We start from the raw sequence: 12,991 nt of genomic DNA, 5'->3' as shown, positions 1-12,991 counted from the left end.
ATCAGTATCTTCCAGAGTGAATTTGAAGTACGACTCTTTTATTTTTGGATTCTCAAAAAGAAAATGAAAAATAAACAGTCTGACTCTGGATGATTTTTCTAGCTAATTATTTTCATGTAATAAAATGATTTTGTGTTTTCTAAAGTTAAACCATTACTAACTTTGTACATACAGAAGAAATAAGAGTCGTTTCAACATCAACTTACAAAATAATTAACATTATAGTAGGTTATTTACATGTAAATATACAAACTTTCACCATTTTCCTTGAATCTAAATCACGAACTTTCACCATTTTTTTGGTTTCCCCCGTAGCTTTTATTTTTGAATCTAAATCGCCAACTTTCACTATCTTTTTTTGGTTTTTCCCCTAACTTTTATTATCGAATCTAAATACATGAATTTCGTAATTTTGATCTAACATCACTTTGACTGCTGTAATTCCTATGTCTTATGCATCCCAAAGCTGTATCATCTGGCAAGGCTTTGAGATGTCAAGGTTAGGGCGCCGACTCTGTTGCCGCGGCATTGTATACCTCTTTCGTTGCTCGAACATGTTGCGGGTGGAGGAGGGTCAGTGAGGAAGGGGAATATGACGAGTGCATGCTAGAGGAAGCATGTTACCAAAAGGCTAACAACAATATTTAGAGATAGAGTGAACTACAAAAATAGTCCTTCGACTATGCGTTTATCTCGCCAATAAATCCTGGACTTTAAAAATATTCCCAGACAATCCTGGACTAAGCGTTTATCTCGAAAATGGTCCTTTTTCACTGTTTCGTGACGAAAATACCCTTTTGGGGGGTTTTGTGGGGGTTTGGGCAATTTGGTCTATTTACATTTTAAATCTGATATTATTTCAGTTATGTACTAAATCTTATATTATTTTTGGCATCCTTCACTTTGTTTCTTTATTTCAATATTAGATTTAATTTTATAAAATTAAATTTTAAATTTCAATTTTTAAATATCAATAATTTTTTTTAAGTATTAAAATTACTAGTATTAAATAATAAATTAATAGTTTTAATCAATATTTGATAGTGTCTAATATTTGATCAATAAGGTACGACGACGCCTTAGTTTTAATCAATATTTAATAGTTTTAATCATAAATAGATCATATATTTTGTTTTTCATATGTTTTTTTAAAAGTGAAGGAATAAATATGCTCCTATAATAATGTTATACTCCATTTGTTCCATAGTATTGGAGACGTTTCTTTTCAGCACGTGATTTAAAAAAAAAAATTGCTAAGTGAGTTAAGTAAATTAAGAATAAAGTAGGAAATGAAAATGGGTGAGAGATAGAGAGATAATAAAGTAAGAGAGAGTAAAGTAAGTGAGAAGAAATATGTTGACTTTTACTTAAAAAAAAATGACTCCACTACTATGAAACTGACCAAAATGGTAAAATGATTTGAACGGATGGAGAATGTCTACAATAATGTTATATATATGTCTACATTAATTTGTCTGATTATTTTGGAGCCCACAATATTAACCCATTTTCCATCATTTCTTCTATATGTGGAGAAAGATTAAAAAAGGGAATCTTACCTGCTTCACAAATTAACTTGGCACGATAAAAGCTTTCCAATTTCCCTAAAATAGTTGAAGCATACAACTTCACGTCTTCACCCCCACTCAATTTTCTATCCATTCTCATTTCTTTGATATTAACATTGAATTAACCAACTTAATTAGTGTACATAATAATTGCTCATCAACCACCAACTTTATGCCTTCCACCTCTTCTAATTAAGAAGTACCTCATCTGTATTTTCACTAATATAATGCTCAAATAATTTATTGCTAAACCTTCAACCTTAAATAATTTGAAGTCGAGTTGGGAAGATGTAGGTATGAGTAAACGGTAGAGAAAATTTTCTTAAAATAATGGTTGTTAACCCTTTTATATATGTTGTTTTTAATATCTATCAAAGAATAAATAAATTGAAATTTTCGTTCCCAGCAGCGACGAAGCTACACTGGGGCATGGGAGGCCACTGGGCCCCCCAGCTATTGAAATTATTACTATATATACTAGTATAGATTCCGAAGATATGTAAGCACGATTGGTAGCCGAGTTGGTTTGATATTTAGCCTTTTATTCCTGAAGTCGATTGTTAAACCCTGGCAACAGCAGTGTTTTAGTTCCTTTTTATTTTAGTAGTAGTACTCCTATTTTATTTCCTTAAAAGAACCCATTCCAATTACTCTTGAATCTTAACATATACTACCATTTTCTACTTTTTAAATCACAAATATTTGATTAATTTAAAATATAAATTGATCGAAAAATATGAAGAGCTCTACCGAGAGGATATTGTAAGCTTTCGAACAATGAATATGTGTGAATATGATATCATATGATTTATTTGATGTTACGATGTATAATCGTTAATAAGAAATGTTATTAATAGTATTTAAGATGCAAATACGGTCATTTTCACAACATTGTGTAATTTTGATGTCGGGATTGGTTTTTACTAAAGTTGTTGTATATATCTCTAGTTTCTAACGCTACTATTTATTTCATTACCATCTCTATCTCTTACTATTCCTTCCACTCATGTTGCAGCTGTTTACGGAGATATTAATGTCGACGTAAAAAATAGCTCACAATTATGAACAGTTTTTGGACCCCCCAGGTAAAAAATCCTGGCTTCGTCTCTGGTTCCCAAAGTACATAAATTTGTGAGCATTATATGATTCTCGTCAATTTACATTCTATTTCGAATATATAGCGAAAATTAAAATTTCCATAGTAAATTACTTATGGAATCGCATAAATAATTGAGAGTAAAATTAAAGTAGATAAGCTAGCTAGATGAGCAGAATTATCATTCATTTTTAAAAAAAAGTAATTGCCTTACATTCATTTACTAAATAATCTTATTTAAGGACTCGTGTGAATTACATATGGAGCATAAATAAAGCCCATCCAAATTTTTTGGACAACAAAAAACGAAAAAACATACTGTAATTGTTAATTATGAACAGAGAAAATATTAATTTTATAATGAATTTAATTAACAGAGAAAGAAAGTTTGAAATTGGGCTATGCGTTGGGCCAGAAAAATAATTAAGTTATTACGCGAATGGGCCTTGTTCTAAATTGAATGATATGTGAGCTATTCTTAAAATGTTATGGAGCTACTTAAAAAAATAGGAAAAGTGCCAGATAATTTTAAGGGCGGGTTAGATAAATTAGTAAATGAATGCATAATAATTACAACCATATAAAAAATTCACTGACATAATCAATTTTTACTTCAACGGAAACATATAACGGCTCGGAAATTTATAAATTTGGAGACAACATTAAAAAACAATAATAGGGTTACCAAAATCAATATAACTGCCTCATTTACAAGGGAATTTTTGTCTAATGTTAAGCACAGGCGCAGAAGCCCTGGGTGCATATTCTTCTTCCTTTTACGCATACCGGGCAATCTTCATCCGTTTCACATACCGTAACTGAATAACACACGAAAAAATATTAAATTTAAATAATAAACATACACATTAAATTTAATAATATTAAAAGAATAGTTGTTGGATTTACAATCAATCTTAATTCACATCTTCTTGCAAACTAGGAGCTAGAGTGTCGCAATGTTTATCGAATTGACAAGACCTTGATGATGTGCTTACTGCATTTATTTATTAAATTAAAAAATAATAATAAACCATGTTATATAGATAAGTTATAAACGAAAAAAAAAAGATTTTAAATATAATTTTGATGTTAGAGAAGAGATGCTAACCTACTACAATCAACAAAATGGTGACCAACAAAATTGATTTTTGATTAACCATGATTCTCCTTGAATTGATTTATGCAGCGGCGGCGGCGGCGGCACGAAACCGAGATCTAGAGAGGCGGAGGAGTGAAGGAGGTAGAGAGAAGGGGTGAAAGAATATGCTTTACAATTTCACTAAAATAGTTGAAGCATACAACTTCACGTCTTCACCCCTACTCAAATTTCTATCCATTCTCATGTCTTTGATATTATCATTGAACCAACTTTAATATACTCCCTCCGTCCCCGATTAGGAGTCACACTTTGATCGGACACAAATTTTAAGAAATGTAAAGAAAAGTTGGTTGAAAAAGTTAATGGAATGTGAGACCCATTTTTTTATATTGGTTTTATAATAAAATGTGAGTGGATTGAGTTAGTGGAATGTGGGACCTACTTACTATTTATGGTAAAAATGAAGTGGGACTCTTAATTAGGGACGGACCAAAATGGAAAAGTGTGACTCTTAATCGGGGACGGAGGGAGTATATGATAATTGCTCATCAACCATCAATTTATGCCTTCCACCTCTTCTAATTAATTAAGAAGTACCTCATCTGTATTTTCACTAATATAATGCTCAAATTATTAATTGCTAAACCTTCAACCTTAAATAATTTGAAGTCGACTTGGGAAGATGTAGTTGGGAGTAAATGGTAGAGAAAATTCTCTTAAAATAATGGTTGCTAACCCTTGTATGGTGTTTTCAACATCTATCAAAGAATAAATAAATTGAATTTTTTGTTCCCAAAGTACATAAATTTGTGAGCATTATATGATTCTGTTATCCTCTTTCGTCAACATTCTATTTCGAATATATAACGAAAATTAAAATTTCCAAAGTAAATTACTTATGGAATCGCATAAATAATTGAGAGTAAAATTAAAGTAGATAAGCTAGCTAGATGAGCTGAATTATCATTCATTTAAAAAAAATTAATTGCCTTACATTCATTTACTAAATAATCTTATTTAATGACTCGTGTGAATTACATATGGAGCAATAAATAGAGCCCATCCAAATTTTTTGGACAGCAAAAAACGAAAAAATATAATTATTGATTATGAACAGAGAAAATATTAATTTTATAATGAATTTAATTATTTTACGATAATACGTAACACAGAGAGAAAGTTTGAAATTGGGCTATGTGTTGGGCCATAAAAATATTTACGTTACTGGGACTTTGTTCTAAATTGAATGATATGTGGGCTATAACTGTTTATGGAGCTACTTAAAAAATAGGAGTAGTAATGTAGTATTAGAAAATTTTCAATTTTTAGTTGAGCTCTATTTATAGGAGTATTTAATTAGTTACCATAGTATTTCTAAATTATATCGTTAGGATAATTCATATTATAGACTTGTATTATCATAAAGATTATCGGAAAAAAATATATAAAGGTAATTTGCGAGTCTTAATTATTTGCCAAGACGCAACAACTAAATCCAGTTTCACATGTAATATATATATTATTCTTGAAAATTTATTATACTTATTTAAGAAATAAAGCGAAACGTAAGACGCATAAGATAACTAAAATTAACAATAATGAAACTGTTGGGATTTAGCGTAACAAATTTCATTAAATTAAGAAATGATCATATAATTACTAATTTAGAGTGAAATAAAAAAAAAGTTAAACATGTACTCATGATATTTTTTGGTAACTATTTTCGTATAGTAAAATTACTCCTATAAGTTAAACAATTGAACTTTGCTCTAGCTACAGAAATAAGTGTCGTTTGATAACTTACAAAATAATTAAGAGAACTATATACATCATTGATTATCTTTCTTTTATTTTTATGTACAATTTTATTATTAGATGCCGAGGAAAATCAAAACCATTTTCAAACATCAAAATATTAATATAAAATTAAAAACCTTGTAAAGATGTTTGACAAGAACTAATAATAAGAAACTTTTGAATAATTCAAATATTCAAAAATACACGGACTTTAATTACTTTACTTGAATTTTATCCTTTTGAACACCTTACACTACATGAAATAAAACATTTGTTTTTGAAATCAAACATTAAGGGCAGCAAATGCAGCCGCCTCTGGCTCCGCCTTTGGCTCCGCCTCCGCCTCCGCCTTTTGTGACTCTGCCTCCACCTTTGCCTTTGCCTCCGCCTCCGCCTTTTCCGCTTTCACCACAACATCCACTAGGACAATTAAAACGTGCATAACTTCGCATCATCTTCCCACCATCGTTATCTGAAAATATAAGAGTTTTTCAGAAAAAGATTTAATGAAGAAAGTGTTTTGCATCTATCCATATTGAAAAGAGTGTCTACATGAACTTGAATGAGCTGATAATTTTTCAAAGAAATTAAAGAAAATGCTTACATAGAAATTGATTGAGCTCTCGAGAGCCTACAACTTGTGAGGAAATGAGAAGAGTCATAAATAAGAAAAGAGCCATAATTTCAATTCTTGTGTGACGACCCATTTTTGGCTTTATTGAAAACCTAAAGCAATGAAGCATTAATTTGTCTCATGAGATACAAGTGAAATGATGGAGCTATATATACATGGTGGGTGGGACCTTACATTTCAAAATTTAATAAGGATATGATAGTAATGTTATGTTAAAATTAACTTTTATAAAATAGCACTCCCTCTGTCCCATAGTAGATTTCACACTTGGGGTTTGGCATGGGATTTTAAGAGGTGTTGTTTTGAGTGTGAAGTGGAAAGAGAAAATAATATATTTATATTAACGTGAGAGAGAACTTTTTCCAAAAAGGGAAATGTGACATCTTTTGTGTGACGGAGAGAGTAGTACTACCTCCGTCCCTGAAAATTTGTCCTATTTTTCCATTTTCGTCTGTCCCTCAAAATTTGTCTCATTTCACTTTTTACCATTTTTGGTAGTGGATATCATATTCCACTAAATCATTCGTACTCACATTTTATTATAAAACTAATATATAAAAGTAGGGTCCACTCCCCACTAACTATTTCAACTCATTTTCATTATATTTCTTAAAACATGTGTCCGGTCAAACCGGAAAATTTTTTGGAGGGCGGATGTAGTATTATTTACTTGGTAAAACTAGTACATGTTTTAAGATAAATATCAAGATCCTATAGTAAAAATATGATGTATTAAGATTAAAACTAATACTCTACTAGTATATAGTATGAATTTGACTTAATTTTTGTCCTACTACTGTATATTAAAAGAAGCTTTATTGAGTAAATTGTGAAATGCATTTTTCGACCTCGTGGTATGATATTTTGGCTCCTCGTCTTGTGCTTTGCCATATGTTACGTATCTAAGTTTTATGGCTAAGCAAGAGTAGTGCTATTTAATTATTTTTTTAAAAAAAAATTCGATTCCTAATTATTCGTGGCTAAGTAAGAATAGTACTTACTCTAATTATTCTAAAAAATCAAGCTTTGATTTTCGTGAAATTTATAAAATTAAAAATGTTAATAAGCAGAATTTTAAATGGTAAATGAAGTGCTTACTTTTGTTATTTCGCGCTAAAGTATTTTCTTATACATATATCGAGACTGAAGACAAAGCTAAAGCTGCTTTTTTTTATGAATAATAAACTGAACTTTTAAAAGTTATATCATAATTAATAGAATTGGAAAATAGAATGCAATTAGGTTTTAGTTTAGCCTTTATTTCTAGTCTATATAAAAGGCATTTTATTATAAATTGTTTTCTCCCATGATTGACGGTTTCTACATTTTCTCCATCCTCCTTCAATGGAGGTTTCTCCTATTCAATTCTCAATATTTTACATTAAAAAAAATTATCTTAGACATTAATTATTCCCCCACTAAACCAACATATATGCACACTCACAAAGCAACTTTATCTTGATGGTGGAATGACTTTTACTATAGTGTTCTTATAGAAAATTTCCTAGTACTCCTACAAATTAAACCAACATTTATATGCACACTCACAAAGCAACTTTATCTTGATGGTGGAATTAATTTATTAATTCTTTGTTACAAAGTGTTCTTATAGGAAATTTCCCACAAAGTAATCCCACCACTTTCTTATCAAAATGTCTACTTTGATTTATTAAACTAATGAAAACGAGAATCACGCAGCAATAATTTCTTACTAAAATATGTTCGAATCGCCTTTATTAATATTTCGGAATCTCATTTTCTCTTTTACTTTCTCTTATTCAATCCATGATAATCAAAGTAGGAGAAGGATAGTGAGGAATCTACTTTTGATCAATATATAAAAACTAAAAGCAATTAGTATATTTTAATTCTGCATCATTAATACTTTTTAGTATTAACTTTATTACTCTACATCATTTCAAGGAAAATGTAGTGTGAAATTCACACTAGCTAGTTAGCAATTAATTTTTGGTAGTTACGATCATTTCATAATTTCATGAAATCTATTTTGGTAAGTCTCATCAGTTTCATTATTAATCCCACGTACGTGTATTCACATATATATACACCATTGGAATAGCACATTAAAACGTTTTTGGATAATATAGCACCATATGGGCATAAAATTAATCTTCTAACCTTAACGCTATTTTGATTTAGTTAAATACTACAATTCTGTCTTTTAATTTTAACTAGTATCAGCCCTTGTGCTTTTTTTCTTGAATTAATTGCACACTATCAATTAATTAACTAAAACAAAAAGCAATATCATTATATGAAATGTAAAATTAAAATATATTATAAAAAAAAATTCTATAACATGACACCAATTAATGAAACTCACATGAAGTCATTAATAAATAATGAATTTTAAATAATAGATAACCTTCCAATTAAAATAGCATTCACTAAAAAAAAAAGTCAATTTACCGACGGAATTAGCGACGGAAATTATTTGCTACAAATTACCGATGGAAAACTTCGCTGCTAATTACCGACGGAACTACCGACGGGATATTCCGTCGGTAATCTTTTCCCTTTTCAATTAATGTATTTTTCATCGGTAATTCGTAGCGAAAATTTTCACCCGTAAACTAACATGATTTCACTAAATATATCTAATTAGATGGTGACATTTGTTTTATTGCTATGAATTAGTTTTGGATCACTAATTTATTTTCCTGACTAAATAATTAATTGGCCAATTATCAGAATATGCCTCTTGAATATCGAAACATTATATCAAAATTTTCTATTATAATTAATTTTAAAAGGACGTAGGAATCATCCATTTAAAGTTATTTAATGTTTGTCAATCAGTCCTTATATATATAGATATTACATCTATCATCAAAATTCTTTTCGTCTCCACTACCCATAATTATTACCATAAATAATTCTTTTATTTCATTAAAAGTTTCATAAAGGTATAATTATTTCTTCAAGACTTCCCTTCTATATATGTATAGGTATTCCTGGAACTAAATGAATATCAAACTGTTTTAAAGGTGGGGTCAATATGTTTTTTTCTTCATTTTATTCAAGAACAAAAACAATAAATGAGTTTGATTTTGATATGATTTGTAAAATTAATTATGTAAACAATAAACCCTAATAATCAATTATGAATAAAAATTATAATCAAATATTGAAAAATAATATTAATTATAATTATCAAATTATACAAAGTTAAAATAATATATATAAATATTAAAATTGAAGAATAAAAGAAAAAAAAAATGAAGTTCTTGAAAGTAGAATATAGGTGCAGCCATGCGAGTGAGAAACTTCAATCAACTAATACCCAAAAACACAACCAAAGATAATTAAGACTTAAATAAAACAACTTTTCTAGTTCATACATTGGGCTAGAATACCAGCCAATTCACTAACAACAAGATTCATTGGCATCCTATCTCTTGGATTCTCCTTTGAACATGAGACTCCAATCTTTAAAATACGAACAATAAACTCCATTTTCAAACCTCTCCTGTCTAATTCTGGATCAATAATTTCCATTATTCCATGTGGCAAAGCAGAGTTCACATATCTATGGATATTTACCTCACCACCAAATAAATCATTTGTTGGCCTTTTATTTGTGAACATCTCCAGAAGGATGACCCCGAAACTATATACATCACCTAGCATAGATATCGAGCCAAACGTGCCATATTCTACACAAAAGTTACAAGAAAAGGGAAAAAAAAAGAGTTAAATTCGGACTATAAAGTTACTATGTAACAAAGTTCAGGATGTAATGCAAGAATATACCTGGAGGGACATACCCTATGGTACCCTTGATTCCAAAGGAACTCATGCTGCTTTCACATGACGATGGAAGTATGTTCGAGACAATCTTAGCTAATCCGAAATCCCCAACACAAGCAACCATGTCATGATCCAAGAGAATGTTGTTGGGCTTCAAATCACCATGGATAATAGATGAACCACTACCAAAGTGAAGGTACTCAATCCCTTGAGCAATATCTAAGGCAATTTTAAGCCTTTGGATTATGCTAAGACTCTTGAAATTTTCACCACTTTCTTCCTCGTTGTTGTGAATCCATTTGTCTAGACTCCCATTGACTTTGAATTCATACACCAATGCTTTGAAATCATTGCCTTTGAAGTCCACAGTATCACAAACACTTACAAGTTTCACCAAATTCCTATGCCTTATGCCTCCCAATGCTCTACACTCTGCCATGAATGACTTTGAGGCCCCTTTAACATCAAGATTAAGCACTTTGACTGCTACAATTGTGTCATTATCATCATCAATAATAGCTTTGTAAACGGACCCAAATCTCCCAAAACCAAGCACGTTACTCTCAGAGAATCCATTTGTTGCTTTAACGAGATCCGCATAAGAAAACCTCGTGAATAGTTGGACACCAATGTTATCCACAAAAGGACTAGGGTTTCCGTTTAATTCCTTGCACTTGAAGAAAATTAAAATCACAATGCCTAAGCCTCCAATAATCATTGTTGGGATCAAGATCTTCCACAAAATGGACAACTTTTCCTTGGAAGATTCTACTCCTTTGCAAGGAGGGAACATCATCTCTTCCATTCCACCACAAAGACCTTGGTTTCCATCAAGAAAAATTGAACCTTTTTTCACAAAAACTCCTCTTGTTGGAACTTCTCCTTGTAGCCTATTAAAGGACAAGTTGAGCTTCTGAAGCTTCAAACTCCCCAAAAACGAGGGAATAGAACCAGACAGATTGTTCCGCGATAGATCCAACTCTAGCAAGCCCATCAAAGAGCTCATTCCTCTACGAATCTCTCCTTGAAGAAAGTTCTCCTCGAGGTAGAGGCGTTCCAAGCTCACACAACTGCTCAAAGAGGTGGGAATCATTCCAATCAGTCTATTGCTAGACAAGTCCAAAGCTGCGAGGTTTATCAAGGAGCCAACTTCACTTGGAATAGAACCCTCAAAGGCATTGTGAGAGAGATTAAGCACAATGGAAACGGATGAAAGTCTCATAATTTCTCGAGGGATCAAACCACTAAAATGGTTTTCGGAGAGGTCTAACTCTAACAAGTTGGTGCAGTTGCCAAGACTGGAAGACACATTTCCAGAAAACTCATTCCCATCTAGCTGGAATCTACTCAAACGAGTCAAGTTTCCAAACAAAGATGGCAGTTCGCCTCCGAGTCGGTTTCTTCCCATAAAAAGGGTATGCAACTTCGAGAGCTTTGACATTGACACGGGAATTGGGCCATTAAGAAGATTGTGAGACATATCAACCACATCAAGATTGACAAGGTTTCCAATTCCTAAAGGAATGTTTCCATGTATCTTATTCTTGTGTATATCAAAGATACTGACAAGAACAGACAAATTGGCTAGGGATTCAGGCAAAGAACCACTTAACATATTCTCACCAACTTCAAAGCTCTCTAATTTGGTGGAATTTGTCAATGATGAAATGAAGCTCATATCATTTTCAATTAAGTTTGATTGCAAGTTGAAATCTTGAATCAAAGTAAGCCTCTCAAGATTTGGTATAGGTCCAGTGAAACTATTAGAGCGCAAGAGGATCCACTCAATCAATGAAGCATTTGAAATGGAATTAGGAATTGGCCCACTAAAGTGGTTTCTCTCAAGACCTAGAGCAACAAGATTAGGGAGTGTGACACCAATAGTAGAAGGAATAACTCCATGAAGACTATTATTAGAAACATCAAAATAATAAATGTTTGTTAGATTAAACAGACCATGAGGAATAGTACCAATGAAACCATTTCCACCCAATTGAAGAAATGTGAGGCGGTGGAGGCGGCCGAGTGACTCGGGAATCTCTCCATTCAAACGGCATGCTCCTAAAGACAACCTTTGGAGTGTTGTTATGTTACCAATAGACGGAGGGATAAGCCCAAAAAATCGGTTTCTTGAAAAGACTATAGCTTCGAGTTTGGGCAAGAAGCTAAGTTCATTAGGTATGGTTCCGGAAATGAGATTCCTAGCTAAAGCGAGTTGCACTAGATTGTGGCACTGTGACAAGTTTTTTGGTAATTCACCCGTGAAGGAATTGTTGCTAAATTCAAGAAACCGAAGTTTGGTTAAGAGAGTGATTTGTGGAGGAATTGGGCCGTGGAAATAGTTGTTATCGAGGGTGATGTTGGTGAGACGAGAGAGGTTACCTATGTGCGGGGAGAGGTTTCCAACGAGGCCTTGAAACGACAAGGTTAAGGCGACGACTCTGTTGCCGCGGCATTGGATGCCTGTCCAGCTGCATAAGGGGAGTGTTTGGTTCCATGAAGAGAGAGCTTCTTGTGGATCTTGAAGGCTGGATTTGATGGCTAGTAGTGAGAGTTGGTCTGTTTGGTTGTTGGAACATGTTGTAGGTGGAAGAAAGGTGGTGAGGATGAAGAAGAAGAGTGGTAGAGAAAGAAGAAATGTCATCAAGTTTGCCATGCGTGACCAATTTCTTGCAAAGACAAACATTAAATTGGATAATAAACAAGTTATATAATGCAACTTTCCAATGGAATGGAATCAATGCAAGGATAAAGCATTGGAGAAAACTTTCTTTATTACTATTGCTATTATTATAGTAGTGATTTGTACTATAATAAAATAATTAAAATAATACTGTGACTGCGCTACTTAATATGTAAGAATCCTAAAGTTCAAAAAAAATATTAATATCTGAGAAAAGCTAGTGAACAAAAATCTTCGTAATTACAGTACTCTCCTTCTTTTTTAGATTTATTGTAGTATTATATTTTTAGTGGAAAAAAAGCCGTGAATTTGAAAATCATAAACCAGCTGGTTACTACATGGC

The 12,991-nt window shown here is 31.9% G+C and overlaps 1 protein-coding gene and 2 long non-coding RNA genes across 3 annotated transcripts; all 3 read right to left on the bottom strand.

Annotated features, from left to right (window-relative positions):
* Positions 1-3,234: 3,234 nt before the first annotated feature.
* LOC148933067 (uncharacterized) lies at positions 3,235-3,933 on the bottom strand. Its single transcript, XR_016135676.1, has 3 exons — positions 3,773-3,933; positions 3,571-3,658; positions 3,235-3,482 (listed from the first exon to the last, which is right to left on the bottom strand). It is a non-coding gene; the product is annotated as an uncharacterized LOC148933067 (long non-coding RNA).
* Positions 3,934-5,721: 1,788 nt separating this feature from the next.
* On the bottom strand, positions 5,722-6,312 carry LOC125185282 (uncharacterized). Its single transcript, XR_007170095.2, has 2 exons — positions 6,165-6,312; positions 5,722-6,032 (listed from the first exon to the last, which is right to left on the bottom strand). It is a non-coding gene; the product is annotated as an uncharacterized LOC125185282 (long non-coding RNA).
* Positions 6,313-9,498: 3,186 nt separating this feature from the next.
* Positions 9,499-12,629, bottom strand: LOC125223496 (uncharacterized). The gene is made up of 2 exons (XM_089063272.1): positions 9,969-12,629; positions 9,499-9,871 (listed from the first exon to the last, which is right to left on the bottom strand). The coding sequence occupies exons 1-2, from the start codon at positions 12,619-12,621 to the stop codon at positions 9,546-9,548; spliced, it is 2,979 nt and encodes a 992-aa protein (XP_088919398.1). The 5' UTR covers positions 12,622-12,629; the 3' UTR covers positions 9,499-9,545.
* Between the last annotated feature and the right edge of the window lie 362 nt (positions 12,630-12,991).

The sequence above is a fragment of the Salvia hispanica genome, chromosome 1, assembly GCF_029641045.1.
Source record: "Salvia hispanica isolate PSC_SH4W2 chromosome 1, Shi_PSC_v1, whole genome shotgun sequence".
In the NCBI taxonomy this organism is placed as follows: domain Eukaryota; kingdom Viridiplantae; phylum Streptophyta; class Magnoliopsida; order Lamiales; family Lamiaceae; genus Salvia; species Salvia hispanica.
Note: the sequence above shows the minus strand (reverse complement) of the source record. Positions and strands in the feature narration are given on the sequence as shown.